This window comes from Strongylocentrotus purpuratus, unplaced genomic scaffold (genome assembly GCF_000002235.5).
Source record: "Strongylocentrotus purpuratus isolate Spur 01 unplaced genomic scaffold, Spur_5.0 spur5_scaffold_1, whole genome shotgun sequence".
In the NCBI taxonomy this organism is placed as follows: Eukaryota; Metazoa; Echinodermata; class Echinoidea; order Camarodonta; family Strongylocentrotidae; genus Strongylocentrotus; species Strongylocentrotus purpuratus.
In genome coordinates, this window is record NW_022145594.1 from 7,612,333 (window position 1) to 7,628,560 (window position 16,228).

The window sequence follows — 16,228 nt, forward strand, 5'->3', positions numbered from 1 at the left end:
ACGTCTTTTGGTATGACGCGGCCGGGGTTCGAACCCACGACCTCCTGGTTGTGAGGCGTATGCTCTACTGACTGAGCCAACACACCGGTCAACACATTTAAACATATTTTTATTCATCTTTCTACAGTGTATATCAATCTTTATCTTTTACATTATACCAAGTCTTGTCATGTCAATATAAAGGCTACTACACAGTGAGACTGAAAGTTTGAATTGTAAATAACCATTCACAGGGTTGCCAGTTGGGATTTGAAAGTGGGCCTGAATATCACTAATACCGTTAACTATCTACTTTGTACACAAACAAGCCTGAAATCTGGCTTGAAATAAATTTGTTAGGACCTGAATTCAGGTTTTTGGCTTAAAACTGGCATCCCTGCACTCACTTTTACATCTCTTGGGAAATTCTGCATATGTGGGTTCATACACCATGTAATACAGAACTGCAGAGCATGTAATATTATATAACTGGGTATCATACCCGTATGTGAGCCATGCTACAGCGCATAATGTTCACAGTGGATGCAATTCCTGTCACTTTTTATAAGGTTCTTCAATGAAGAAGACACATGGTTTCCTTGGGATTATCAACATTTCATAAGAGAATATAAATAGGTATTAACATTTTAAAAGACATTTGTTTTTACAGGTCCAAAACTGTGGAATTCTCTTTCAAATGATATTATACAGTGTAATTCGATAGAAATTTTCAAAAGGAGACTTAAAAGCTTTCTTCTGAATAGTTACTAGGCTATTGCATTCCCCAATCAAATATAATTTGTAGTATGACTTTATGCAACTTTGATTGTTTCTTTTTATAAACATGTATTTACAGTATTGCTCGAAATAAAGTAGACAGATTACCGCCGGGTCTCGCGGGAATCAATCCAAGATTGAGTCCCGCGGTACTCCCGCGGTAACTCTTCCCTGTGCGGTACACAAATGGCGGTAATTACCACGAAAATGTACCACGAGATTTTCAAGAAAATCTCGTAATGAACCATCACGTACGTCACTCCCTTTGTCATGTATCAAACGGAAAGGATTCGCACGTCGCTTTACCATAATTGTTTAATCACTTACATGTAAACGATGAATGACGCCGGGAGAAATGCTTTCATTCCTTATATTTCTGTCGACGGCTAAGGTTGTGATCGCGCCGCGCGAAAACGTGGGCTTATAAAAATTAGCTGACCAGTTGATGCTCGCCGGCGGGCGGCGTCTCCAATCGCCTCGATCAGCTCAGTTACTAATGTTGGAGTTGGAGAAGCATAACCGTCCGTAGGTCATAACATGATCGCACTCCGAAATGCTCTATCTTTCATGGTCTCAAACGGCCTTTGTCATTTCTTGATAGCACTGTCCATGAGTTTGCATTGAAAATCATGTTTCTTTAAAAAGAAATATATATTGATTTGTAAAGATTGCCGATAAGCCACTTCAATTTCTTCGCATGCCAAAGCACAACGAACTCTCCTAAAATAAGGCTCACTACCCCCCAAAAAGAAAGAACAAAAATTAGTGCTCATCCCCCTCCCCCCTCCCCCGAAATATCGATCGGCGCGATTTTCATATTTCAACCTCATCTATTGGAAAATCCTGGATCCACCCCGTGGCCCATGTCACATTCCACCAGTCTTCAACCAGCAAGTCCCCAGAGAAACAAATTTATCTCTTATCTTCTTGACATAATTAAATCATTTAACAACTCGACTCTTATCTCAATCTCTTCTGTGTGACTTGATGACAGAGAAAGTGTATGTTACGCAATGTACGGTCTCTACGTACCCAGGCAGGGAGAAAGTTTTGGTTCCCACGATATGACATGACTTCTTGGAGCCTTGCCAACATAACAGCGTGCGTGATTATGCGCTCATGAATATTGATGAGTACGGACATGCTGAAAAAACTGCTATGCAGAGCTGAAATCGTAGGTTTTTTTTATCGATTTCCAAGTGAAGTCAAGGGTAAATCATGAGAACGAATGTGTGTAAATATTCAAACATACTAAAAATAAGATGCGGTGTGAGAAACAAGAGAAAGAAGTAGAAGCATAAAAATAACAACGTCAATGTCTCCTCTTCCCCCATCTACTTCCTCTCTCTATTATCCTTTACTCTGAACGAGTCTCCTCTTCTCCCCATCTATTTCCTCTAGTATCTTTTATTCTTAACGAGTCTCCTCTTCTCCCCATCTATTTCCTCTCTCTAGTTATTCTTCCCCGGGTCTCCTCTTCTCCCCATCTATTTCCCCTCTCTATAGTATCATTTATTCCTACCCAGTCTCTTCTCATCCCGATCTATTTCCTTCTCTCTAGTATCCTTTATTCCTACCCAGTCTCTTCTTCTCTCCATGTATTTCCTCTCTCTTTAGTATCCTTTATTCTTACCCAGTCTCTTCTTCTCTCCATCTATTTCCTTCTATTTAGTATCCTTTATCCAGTCTCTTCTTCTATCCATCTTTTTCCTCTCTCTATAGTGTCCTTTATTCATACCCATTCTCCTCTTATAATTGTGATTAAGTTATGATAAAACATTGACAATTGTCGGTTTCGTTTTTTTTTCTTCCTGGGAGGCACTGTATATGCCGATTGCGTATCTTAAATGTGGTGTCATGTCAATCAACACCAAAGTTCTAAAAGTAAAACGCCGCGAAGTGTTACGCACCTTTGTTCCGAGAGCGCCGACTCGGGACATGGCGGGAATGTAATAAATATGTCATTATTTTACAAGCCGTTTGTTGTGACTGGATAACGATACAGAGTAATGCCACGTGGCATGAGAACATCATTGTTCAATTATTAGAGCGTACGGACCATTTAGATTGGAAATTAACAAAATTTAGGAAGCATTGGCGGATTCAGGATTTTACAATATAGGGGTGGGGGGGGGGGCAACGGGGGCCTTTCCTCCCTGGCAAAAAACACTGACGGCCCCCACCCCTGCCCAAACAAGTTTTAAAATAAGATGGTAACCACAAAGTTACTTTTTTCTCAAGAAGGGGGGAGGGAGGGGCTGTTGAGTAAAAACATGATTATAGTTGTAGTGCTCACACTACCCCCCCCCCCCTCGAGCAACAAGAACAAAATGTTTAAATATTCGCCCCCCCCCCCCCCCCCCCCACCTCAATTGGAAAACCCTGGATCCGCCACTGCTTGCTTTACTATTTTCATCATCTCTCATATATCCTCTCTCATTCAATTGGAAAACCCTGGATCCGCCACTGCTTGCTTTACTATTTTCACCAATTCTCATATATCCTCTCTCATTCTACCTTAACGTATCATTTACTCAGTCCTCTGATCTTTCAACAGCCTCCATCTCTCTCTTGCATCCTCTTTCTTCCTCTAATTTTGATCATCTATTTCACCCGCTTTTTCATGCAAAATGTTTACTTCATTCTTTCCCAATCTTTCTTCTACTCTTTTCACCACCTCTCATATCCGAAATAATCCATAATGGCAAACGATGTTAGTAGGATTTACATCGTAACACAAAGGATAAATCAACGATGTACATGACGTTTTCTCTCAATTTCCCAATCGATATTTTCTCGGCGTCATGATAAACATACGACACGTCCAAACACATTGCTTCCTGTCCTATAATTGACGTGAAACTTGCATCAGAAAATGTGCCCAAACCCAAGATTTTATCGAGCACTATATGCAATCAGTATTTAATCGGTTAATGCCATTAAATACCATTAAGGGGACCTTTAGAATTGGTTCATAAAAGGTGTATTGTTTCTCTAATCTCCCAGCCAGCGCCCTCGTCATCGGGCTCTTTGAAATAAGGGGACCTTTAGAATTTGTTCATAAAAGATTTCTTGAAGTCCGGTTTCTTTCAGGCTCAGCTCACATTTTGATGTGTAAGGGGTTCTCTCTCTCTCTCTCTCTTCAGATGAACTGAACTGTATTGTTCCCATTCCAATACAATTTACATATACTTACGAACCAAGTCATAATTGTCTGGCGGCCGCCAGATAATTCTATCTTTCCTTATCATGATTATGTTATTTTCCTTCTATCTTCTTCACTTTCAACCTTTCCTTATGGTATTCTTTGTTTTTATCCTACCACCTTCTTCTCTTTCTATTTTCTGTATGTTACTCTTTGCTTTTATACTTCTATCATTTCCTCTTTCTATTTTCATTTTGAAATTCTTTGTTTTCCTTTCTATCTTCTGTTCTTTCCTGTTATTATTCTTTGTTTCTATCTTTCTATCTTCTCTTTCTATCTCTCATGTTATTCTTTGTTTTATGTCTCTTTCTATCTGCATCATAACGTGAGGAAATATAGCTAGATTATTTGGCGGCCGCAAGATAATTCTTTCCATATGTTATGTTGCTTTATTTCTATCGTCTTCTCTTTCTAATGGCTGAGTGCAAATGAGGTATTGCCTGGGTTATCGGGCTACACATGAAGAGAAAATATTAACAAAATTATCCATTTTCAATGTTTAGGCAAGATTCAAAGCACTAGCTGACATTAGAAGGCGGACGTGGTTTATTTAAAAACGCTCAAGAAAAGCCTGAAATACAGGCACGGATCCAGGGGAAGGAGCGTGCTTGGCCCCCTCCCCTCCCCGCCAAAATAAAAGAGAAAGAGAGAATGAGAATAAGGGAAATAAAGAAGAGAGGAAGAAGAAAGAAAGGGGGAAGGAGATCCTCTATTGTAACTATTTTTGTTTATACAACTCGTGAAATATATTGACCTGTTCCGTTTTGTTTGTTTTAAAATTAATCAAGTTTATTTGTAAACACTAGATCCAGCGGGAGGGGGGGGGGGTAAATATGATGTACATTTTGTTCCCATAATAACGGGAGACGGTTAATCCCATGAATACAAGAAAGAGGGTGGAGGGGAGCCAATAACAAATACCAAATAAATAGCAACAAACAATCAGAAAATATTACGAAATCGGTGAGATGGCCTCGGACCTCCAATTATCACCTTATTAATCAATCAATAATGATACCCCCTTCTATCTTTCACTCTATATCACCGATTGCGCTCTTATCCCTCCTTTTCTAATATTCCTCTCTTCCTTCATTCCTTCCTTTCCTTTTTTTATTTGTCCTTTATACTTTTCTATTATCTTTTGTTGTCTTCTACTATTTCTCCCCGTCTATGTCTCTCTCTACAGTTATTTAGGATCTCTTAAGTCTTATGGGGGGGGGGGGGGGAGGCCGTCTCGGCCTCCTGAATTCATTTAAACGTTCGTTTCTTTTTAGGTACCTTTTTCCAGTTTCGGAATTATGGACCCTATTTCATTTTCGGATTATGAACCCTATTGCGTTTTTCGGAAATACGAACCTTCGGACAACCACCCCCCCCCCCCCAGGAACGATAACCCCCGTGGGCTTTAACATCCGAGGACAAATATCCCCCCCCCCCGGAACGAATATCCACGGAGGAGAATTAGCTCCCCTAGGACAAATATGCCCCAAGGACAAATATACGCCCCCCCCCCCCCCCCCCCCGTTCATTGAAGGGGAAGTCCACCCTGATGATAATTTGCATTTTTTTCGGGGGGGGGGGGCTGAAAATCAAAGGGGGTAATTTTCCGAGGGGGAGGGGATAATTGCCTTGGCCGGGGGTGTTCGTCCTATAACCCTTTTATTTATATCAAGTCTCCTCTTCCTCCCATGTAGATTTCCTCTCCCACGAATCCTTTATTCTTATCCAGTTTCTGATTCTTCCCATCTATTTCCTTGTATACTTTATTCCTTTACAGTCGCCTCTTCGTTCCATATATTTCCTATCTCTGATATCATTTAATCTTTAATATCTACATGTATTTCCCTTCCTTTTATCCTTTATTCTTTGATTCGTCATCTGAAGACATCACCCTTCATGGATGTTTACAAGTACCGTCAAACATTGATTGATTAACAAGTAAATGACATGAGGTCACTGTCCTCCACACCTCTACCTAACCCCGTCTTTCTACTTCCCTCTCTGCCCTCTCCCCCTCTCTCTCTCTATCTCTCTCTCCCTCCTGCACGTGATTACATTTCCCAGACATGTTTTGACAGTTCTTATCTAAGAAATATGACACGCCCCAGCCAGCTGAAACTGAAAGGGCTTGCATAGTCTGCCAATTCAGACGCCATACCATAAATGACAACTGAAAACGAGCAAATAATTATTTGCTTTTAAAAAATAAAGTTGCAAATTATTATTTAGCCAATGAGAAGAGTTAACTTTTCATCTGAAAATCACCATTTAGAGATAGAACGAGATTGTACGAATCGTTGTTGTAGTGGTTTTAAAAATGGAATTATTGTGTCCGAAACTAGACTTAGCTTTTATACCATCGGTGGTTCCAACAACGTGTGTAAGGGAATTAATCTTTCGGATAACCATGGATGTCCCTGGGATAACTTTCATCTGATTTTCGGATTTATAGTTAAACATGGATATTTTAAAAGTGGGACACGTCATAGAATCAGGTAAGTATGCAATCATTGATCAATCTGTAGCTAAACAAATTGCAGCTACGTGATTATGCTTAGTTAAGTCGTTTGTATTTTCAAACCAGAATGAGCAAAGCGATGTGGGAATACTTTATAACTCATGTCCTATGTAGTTATCAAACTTGCGTGCCTCGCGTATCGATGAATGAATTGACCTACATTCATCCCTTTGTTTCATTGTGTTTGGTTACCAGGTTACACGCTGGGGTAGTTTAAGTTTATCAGACCATTATAATGTTCAATGTATTTGTGGCTGCTTTTACCTCTTGAAATAAAGGCTCTTCGTTATTCAAATATTCAACAATTGTTCTGAAATAATGATGGTATGGTGAAATCTTACCCAAACTCGTTTATTCTCATTATCAATGAACATTTTTTTCAGCTAATTACAAACGATGCCTAGTTGGCTAACAACCATCATGTGCAGTACGTGCGAACTTGTAGAATCAAGTCAGTCAATCGGCAATTTCCATTCATTACAGATCAAAAAATTGAAATCCCCATACATCTCTCACTCACATTAACACACACATTTTTATTTATGTTTTGAGGATAGATTAAACATACAAGAATCTCGTGTTCTACGAGACTGCGGACTCCCAAATGTGGTACATTACCGCGGGACATTATGGTAGGTGGGAGTACCGCGGTAACCAGTTGGGTGGCGGTACTCAATAAATTACCGTGGTAATTTGCTCCCGCGCGGTACACGGCGGTACGGTGTCTACTTTATTTCGAGCAATACTGTATCAATATTTTGCATTTAAAAGTGATTTTTTTTGTATTAATGAATCACTTGTTATTATTGTTGTTTTTGTTTTTTTGCTCTGCTTTTTAGTCGGCCCTCCTTCCCTTTCAATTTCATGTTTATTTTTTTAATGTATTGTATTGTGCAAATTGATCTATATATATATATATATATAAATATGCGAATATGTTAAAATGTACCATCATTGTAAATATGAACGACTGAAGGAGGAAAAATAAATGAATTGAATTGAATTGAATACCACACAGATAATCTCCCTGTGCCACATTGTATTTATTATGGGATAAATCAAAGGATTCAAGTTATACAACCATTACCAGTGCAATAATAATCTATACCCATGCTGAAAGGGTTGTTGGAGCTAATGAAGACTGGAAATGGGTAATTTCGCAAAGCCCTTGTGTTGCACAAAGCAATCCTTCTGTAAATTGGTGCCTCTTGTTTGGTGCAAAATTGCATGTGGGTCATATGAGCGCCCGACCGTGCAGAGAGGGGGTGTTTCACAAAGATCCTAAGTTGGACTTAACAATTATGGAAAGCCGTTAGCATCATTTAAAATATTTTGTAAAAGTTATTTTAAAAGGCATAAAATGTTTATTCAAATCACTCATATTTTCTATTATCAAGGAGATTTCATGCTCGTGATGTGGAATTCATGAAAAGTCTAAATTACTTGGATTTTTGCTTTGAACATATTTTATTTTAATGCTAGAAATGGCTCTCCATAATTTTGAAGTCCAACTTAGAGTTAAGTGCGACTTAGGATCTTTGTGAAACACCCCCAGGAGTGAAGATCCTTCCCCACATTGATGGATACTTACAGCTTTGTCGACCTTGTCTGTATGCTGGAAGCAGTAGACCTTCTTGTCTTCTTGGAACATGGCGTTCCTGGAGCGGGCGCACATGAAGTGGAAGTTAGCTGGACAGCCCCTGCTGCAGCAACCAACGGTCGCACCCAAGTTATTACACACTTCACACCTCTGTAGGAAACACAAGGCAAAATACAAGGCAATGAGTTATAACAGTAATTATCCTTTGGCAAGATATTAACCTACACTTGCTACTCTCCCAGACCTGCCAACCTCCGGAGTTCAAAAACTGTATTCTTTAATCCCAAAAGTTGTATTTTACTGACAAAAGTTGTCTTCTTGAAAATAAACACGGATTGTTACGCGTATCAATGCCTCTTACAGAAGAATTTTTGTTATTGATCATTGGTTGAATATGCATGATTTCGTCATGACTGGTGTGTTCGATGAACCAATGAACATCCCCAAATTGCCGATGTGAGATGCTTGTAGGATACTTTACAGGACAGAATGGACATTTTGCCATTGAAAATGGCAAATGCACACACAAAATATTAATTTAATTTTTTTTTTTTTAAATAGTTTTTTTTTAATTTTTGTTTTAAATCATATTTTATTAAAGGAAATCGTACTGTCGTATTTGCTTCTAACACCTGGGTGGAGAGTCTTCACCCAGGTGTTAAAATGGGTACCCGGTACGATGCGACCGTTGTTGTTGGTCAAACAGTTTTTGAGCATCAATTAACGCCGGGCTGGAATGCTCCCAGGGAGTGGTAAGCACTGAATCCAATGATCGGGGTAATAGTATATCTGTAAAGCGCTTAGAGACATCCGAGATGTATTAAGCGCTATAAAAGCTGAATGTTATATTATTATTAAATATATTAAGCATTAAAACAAAATGAAATTTAGAAACATGTTCAATGGTACCGATTATTTATTTCTTTACTTTCTAAAATGAAGCAAACTAGAATTTTCTTGAAGCCCCTATCAAGTGTTGAGAGATCCAAAAATTTGATGACAAAATCTAGGTTTTCTGCGTAAAACATAACCCAAATTATGTATTCATTTATCAATATTTGTCTTCAAAAACATTTTTTTTTTTTTTTTTTTTTTTTTTTGGGGGGGGATCTTTGCAGAAGTGTGTCTTAAATGACATCCTCTTTCACATTATGATACAATTTAAGTGAAATTTTGCCCACAAATTGTTGGCGAATTTGGGGCTCTCAACACTTTAGAGGGGCTTTGAGCTTTCTATTTAATTAGTAAATTGAGTGACTTTGAGCATGTATCATTTTCCCCCCTTATTATCTTTCCTTTTCTTTTGCACTTTCTAATTTTCTTTCTCAGGAAACACCATATTTATATTCTGCTTTACAATTTGAGTCTACAATTTTTGCAGAAATGTTTATCCCTACAAGTGAAACAGCAATTTTTTAAATAAGAAACTTTTGTGGTTTGCAAAGATTTAGTATTGTGAATTTATTATATCATGGCATAGCTGCCAACCATTCCTAATTTAGAGGAATGATTCCTATTTTTTGGCCTTCAATCTATTGTTTTGAATTTTGTGTAAAAATATACAAAATTGACTGTATTCCTAATTTTGCCTTGAGAGATTCCTAATTGAGGCTGTGAAAGGTTAGCAGGTATGTCATGGTATCAAAAATTTGCAAATTGAAAAGATTTAACACTTGGAATCAATTATTGTGTGATATAAAGCATTAGCAACGTTTCCTACCATCATTCTCCCTCTCGAGATGGCTGCATGGACATTGATCAGAGAACCATCGACCTCTTCAAACACCTCAGCTGACCATAAGGCACAGTTTATGTGGATCCATTCATCCTGGATGCAGAAAAGCAAACAAAAGAAATTAGAATTTTAAATGTGGGATAGATCCATCTCCTTAAAAAAGACTTTGGCAAACCGCAAGGCATGGGTACTGCGCATGGTACTGTGCCATCTTTTTATAGGTATGTCTTCAAACTTGAGGTTGTTACGACGACACTTTGATGAATCTTGAGAAACAGGTTTTCATAACTTTCAGTCTTTAGCTGTTCTACTTCGCTTCTCCAAGGACAATCCTGTCAGCCTCTTGATCTTACTATCACTTCTACTGCACATCTTTGAAGCGTCATAAATTACATTGAAAGGTAAAATGATTTTTAAAAATAAGACAGATTGTTAGTTGGTAAATATTTACCACAAAGCCATACACTTTTATCCACAACATTATGCAAACACAGCGTCAACATCAAAAATACTTCCATTTGGATTGGATAGATAATTGGTGCAAACGAAGGCACCAAGGGATGATGAAACACTTCCTTACCAGACCTTCCAACATCTGGAGTTCAAAAACTGTACTCTTTAATTTAACTGACAAAATTGTATTAAAAAAATAAAACACGAATCAATGCCTCTTACAGTTCCTACACACAGAAATAATTTTTTTTATGGATCATTGGTTGAATATGCATGATTTCGTCATGACTGGTGTGTTAAAATGAACCAATCAACAATCCCAAATTGCTGATGTGAGATGCTTGTAGGAAAGTCGTTTTTATTGAGGAAAAATTGTACTGTCGTGTTTACTTCTAAAAATTGTACGAAATACGATTAAATCGTACTGGTTGGCAGCTCTCTACACTTGCCACTCTCCACCCAGGTGGTAAATGGGTACCCGGTAGGACGCGAAAGCTAATGTGGTTAGATTAGCAAGTGTGCGCTTGTAAAAATGACGCCTGGCTGGAATGCTCCCTAGGGAGTGGAGAATGTGCATACATTGTGTGCGGGTAAGCCTGAATCCGATGACCGGGGTAATAATATCATATATCTGTAAAGTCCTTTTAGAGGGCCTGCTATATAAGACAGACTAATATTATTATGCCTTACCTGTCCACAGTAGAGCAGACGTCCTGCATTGTTTGGATCATCATCCCCCATCACCCCACAGAGGCAGCATCGTCTAGGGTCAGAGACATCATCCAAAGCTGTAAGATGAGAGTCATCCTCAGAACACCGGTTACCACCTAGAAATACAGAATGGTAAAAGATTGAGGATTCGTTGAGGGCAGTTCTCAATGCTTCCTTGGTCATGTTCACACTGTTTGTGATATTCCCCGCTTTCACACAGGGGGAAAATTCTTTAAAGCTCATTATCATTCAGACACAGAAAATTTCATTGTGATCATTTCGAGATTCACTGCTCTTAAATGCGCAGTAGGGCCATTGCGCATTGTGTGTTTACTATCAGGCAGATCGACGCATGCTAAATAGCGCCACCCAGTAAGGACGTGTATCCGTTCACACACAAAATGGGCCGTATACATAAAAAGTAGCAATTGCTTGTGCTAGCCTTTTACTTGAATCCGTATGCATAAACATAAGCAATTGCTTGCAAGCAAATGCTTTTGCTAGCAAGCACAAGCAATTGCTTGATGTCCGCAAGCAATTGCTTAAAGATCAAGCAATTGCTTAAAAACGTATGCATAAAACGAACCTTTTGCTTGTTCTTATAAGCAATTGCTTACGTTTTTTCAAGCTCCGTCATAGCAGCTTGAGCTCTTGCTTAATCGGGACGTTCGCGGTTAAGCATCATGTTAAAACCAAAGTTGTACAGGAGTAGAATAAATCGAGAAGAAATTGCTCCCGGGACCTATCGGAAACTATTCCGTTTCGACAAAGAGAACGTTGAGTGGTTAGCACACAGGTTCATACCTGAACATGATGAAAAACGGGGAGGATGTCATGTCAGGAAAGGCTACCCCACACGCATGACATTTGAATACACTACTAGTATGCGAAACCCGCCTTTGTTCTCCCATGAATGATGTTCGCACCGGCGTGACGTCGCTATTGTTGAGATCGTAAGCAATTGCTTGCTGGAGGCAAGCAAAAGCTTTGAGCTCAAGCAAAATGTTATGCATACGGATTTAAGCAATTGCTTGCAAGCAATTGCTACTTTTAATGCATACGGCCCAATGTCTTGCCTCATGTCTTGCCTCTTAGATACGGTCTTCATATCTGCGGCCTGCTCCGGCCTGTCTTTAGATCAACATCGTATAATCGACATTCACACAGGGAATATTTAATTTAAAGCTGTTTAGTTAAAGAGCTTTAAACTAAACAGCTTTAGATACAATGAATTTTACCCATGTGTGAAGAGGCTGTGATTTAGTGACAGGAGATTTCTTCTCGGTAAGCTAACACCATACACCATCAAAAATATTTGCACTACTCCGTTCTCTTGCTCTCTTGCTCTCTTACTAAAAGTGCATAGGAACTACACTTAGGCCTAAAAAAAAAATGTTGTATTGCCCTTTGCGACCGAACCAAACATTTTGTAATGTAAGGTCTGCTTTTAAAAAAGTTTATTTTTACTGTTTTTCAGAAAGAAAATGTTTAATGAATAAAAAAGTATTTATTAAAGCATTAAAAACTGAGAAATATCAGCCCAAAGAGAGAGGGAGAGATTTTGACCGACCGACCGACCTAGTTTTGGCACCTAAAGGGCAACACATAATCTTCTTTTTATTAAGGCCTTATGGTTATAAATATGAAAGGAATACGGTTTGGTATAAATGTTTTTTTAGAATGCTGAAGAAGGTAAACAAATATATATAAGGCATTAGTTCTTTTTCAACAACTGTTATAAGTTCACAAAGCATGCCGGAGAAGGTCACTAATCACCCCCTCTTCCTGTCACCACCATATTAAAGGTAAAGACCAGTTATGGTCATGCGATTGCATTGTGAAAGAAACGTTGTGGAATCGATCAGAAAAGGTTGATCATCTAGCATATAAGTATTGGTGTGTACTGCAAGGTTCTGGAATCATCAAAATGATAAGAAATTTGGCCCAGTCTTCGTAAAGTTACAAGCACTGTACACAGAAAGATGTATATGGGACTATACGCACACGACACGTGCGTTTATCTCTCACAGACCATGTAGATAAACTAATTTACCAAATATATTAGTAGGCGGATTCCCGGCAATTTTTTATCATCATGTATTAGTCAATACATATTCTTTCACATGATTGGTAATAAGAGCTTCCATTTCATTTTTTTGAAATTGGGGCGTTTCCAAAACTGGTCTTTACCTTTAAAGTTTTGTCAACACAGTGTTGACATTGAAAAACTTTTAGATCAATAAATTTCCCCTAACTAACTTACCAATTATGGAATGTCTTCTCCTAGGAGTCGGTAGCTTCTTGAAAGGTGAAGGTTGAGCAGTGATTGCAGGCATCAAGGCTCTGTATCTCCATTGAGCGTATTCATGATCCTTGTGAGGAGGCTCGACTGCTACCTGTAGCACACCATTCCTGAAAATCAGATGAAATTGTTACAGCATCGACCTATATTTGTACATTTTGGGTATCCACAACTTCGTTAAGAATAAAGTTAACAACTAAATTATGTATACTCCTTGTAAATTTTATGTTTTTTGTGTTTCTCGCAACTCGAGAATGAAAGGTGGACTCGTTGAATTAGGACCTTCGTTGAATACTTTTAGATGATGTAAGCTTTAATATGTCACATTTATATCCTGATTACCCTTCTTTAAAGGGATCATTTAACAATGTTAAATCTGAGACGCATGGCCCTACACGTGTACGTGTTATCCGTGTCTGTGATATGGTGATATATTGAAGCCCTACAAAATTGCTATCCAAAATGATCAAGAAGGGCCTCAAAAAATTAAAAACCTTTGAGTGACTGGTTTTACCATACTCCTTTTCCCCAATAGACTGTAGGGCAAATGCAAAATTTGATTTTGATTTCCAATCATAAATATCTTGATAATCAGACAGGCGATCGGCCTGTAAAAGTCATGGGGTTTCTGACTGACCTAAAGGTTTATAATTATCATTGCAGCACGAGTTAAATCAAGGATTTTTTTTAAGGATCTAAGACAAAGTTACCGGATCCCTTTAACATATCCCTTGACATAGAAGTATCTACAAACAAACTAATCTATTTTTCTATACTAAATGTATCTATTTCTTATCAACATATGTTTGCAATATTACTTTCATCTTGTGTGAAATGTGGACTACAAAAATAAACTGAACTGTTGCCTCTGAATAGGTGCTATGCCAAGGTCTAATGAATAAGTTGTGGGGGTGATGTAGCTTTCACTGGGTAAAGGGTTTGAATCAAATTTTGAATTTGAATCACACTAAACTCAAGGTAAACAAATAGGTACAAATATAGAATTGATTCCTAAAATGCCCGGGTAGCATCTTACATGGGCAGTGGTGCTTAAGCCAGGGTAATATAATGTATGGGATTATGTACATACTAGATATATGGTGCAATTTAGGTGCATTAGTTGTGGTAGTAGTAGTAATAGTAGAAGTATTGGTAGTAGCAGTAGTAGAAGAAGTAGTAGTAGTAGAAGTAGTAGTAGTATTCAATTATCTAGTAGTAGGTTTATATTTACGAAAACTCACTCCTGCCATCAGTTTTTAGCATAGCATCTTAATCACATTCAAAATGAACATTTATCGGTACAAGATAAAAAGCAGTAAGCCAAGCTATTTGAAGCCATTTAAAGGTATTCTACTTGTTTTTAAAGCCTATCTGCACTAGTTTCGCCAGGAGGATTAGACCTCCCTGCGTGTTCACTGGCAGGTGATTATCTCATCAAATCAGCTCACAATTAACATCAGAAAAAGAAGACCATGGAGGATCAACGGGTACCACTTAGGCATTGGTGGCTATATAGAGGGCGCAATTAGCTACAAGTGTTGCAGTCCCGCTTTAAAGCAAGGCTGATAGTAATGAAATGGAAAGGATCACGGCAAACTCACTCCTCAAACCTCTCCTCGCCGTTCCAGAGCCGCGTGTCTTCAATGTTGAACCACGGGAACATTTGGATCATGATCTTGAAGAATGCACCCTTGGCTATCACGTTGGACTTGGAGAGTCCAGGAATCAGGCTCGTTTCTTGATTGAAAGAGGCTTGGAAGATGGTCACACAATCCTTAGTGAATTTCTCCTGCAAAGTTTATGGACAGAGGAAAAGGAGGAAAAGGAAGAAAAGGAATGAAAGGTTTAGACCAGTTCTGGTCATGCGATTGCATTGTGAAAGAAATGTTGTGGAATCGATCAGAAAAGGTCGATCATCTAGCATATAAGTATTGGTGTGTAATGCAAGGTTCTGGAATCATCAAAATGATAACAAATTTGGCCCAGTCTTGGTAAAGTTACAAGCACTGTGCACAGAAATATGTATATGGGACTACCCTATATTTATCCAGTCCAGATAGATAAAATAATTTACCAAATATATCAATTAGTAGGCGGTTTCCCGTCAAAATTTGTATCATCACGTATAGTCAAAACATATTCTTTCACATGATTGGTATAGGGTAGAGTGCCCAGTATTCGGTCACTTAAGGGGAAATCACAAATATTTTGAATTCTTACCTCTTTTATTTGGCAATCTACCAATCAAAAGAAAAGAAATTTATTCCTCTAACAGGATTTTATAGTCACTTAAAATATAGAATAATGATAAGCAAAATACTTCCGAAAGAAGACGGAGCATTTTTCTGCCCAGAATTCGGTCGCGCCGATTAGAATTCGGTCACACGATTTGTGCGTGGTATCTCCGTTGCAAAGGAGCGAAGCGTATTTGCGCACTATTTTCACACAATTGCGCGATAAAGCACTGAATGTCAATGCGTTGACCGAATACTGGCCGAGCGATACCGCATGGCAAGGGTATCGTATAAATAGCTCTCGCACATCCGCAAGTTCGTCATTTGCAAATTCACTGCGATGGAGTGAATACGGAAGTGATTCTCTTCACACACATACTAAATTCATTGCGACAGCACACGTAGTTGTTTCGCAATAGACTTCTACATATGGCTATGCATGTTAGCGCATGTGCTAAGAGAATGCGGAAGTGCAGAAAGTTGTGCGACACTGACCAATTTCGAGCTAAGTTGGAGATCTTTCCGGGGCCCTAAATCTGATTTAATTTTGAGAGTTAAGAAAAGTTGTTCAGCTGCCTGATTTGTGCAAGTTTCGTGGCTCTTAAATTATTTTATAAATTGTTACAGCTGTTGAAACGGCTGTCTGACCGAATACTGGGAATGGACCGAATACTGGGCGCGCTACCCTAAAGAGCTTCCATTTCTTTTCAAAAA

At 38.6% G+C, this 16,228-nt stretch overlaps 1 protein-coding gene across 1 annotated transcript in view; it reads right to left on the reverse strand.

Annotated features, from left to right (window-relative positions):
* Positions 1-16,228, reverse strand: part of LOC115918440 — a 42,185-nt gene that overhangs the window by 18,215 nt on the left and 7,742 nt on the right. The window contains exons 5-9 of the mRNA XM_030978498.1: positions 14,882-15,069; positions 13,242-13,390; positions 10,958-11,094; positions 9,800-9,907; positions 8,071-8,229 (exon numbers count right to left, since the gene is read on the reverse strand). Coding sequence (XP_030834358.1) covers positions 8,071-8,229; positions 9,800-9,907; positions 10,958-11,094; positions 13,242-13,390; positions 14,882-15,069 — 741 coding nt within the window. The remainder of the gene's footprint in view (positions 1-8,070; positions 8,230-9,799; positions 9,908-10,957; positions 11,095-13,241; positions 13,391-14,881; positions 15,070-16,228) is intronic.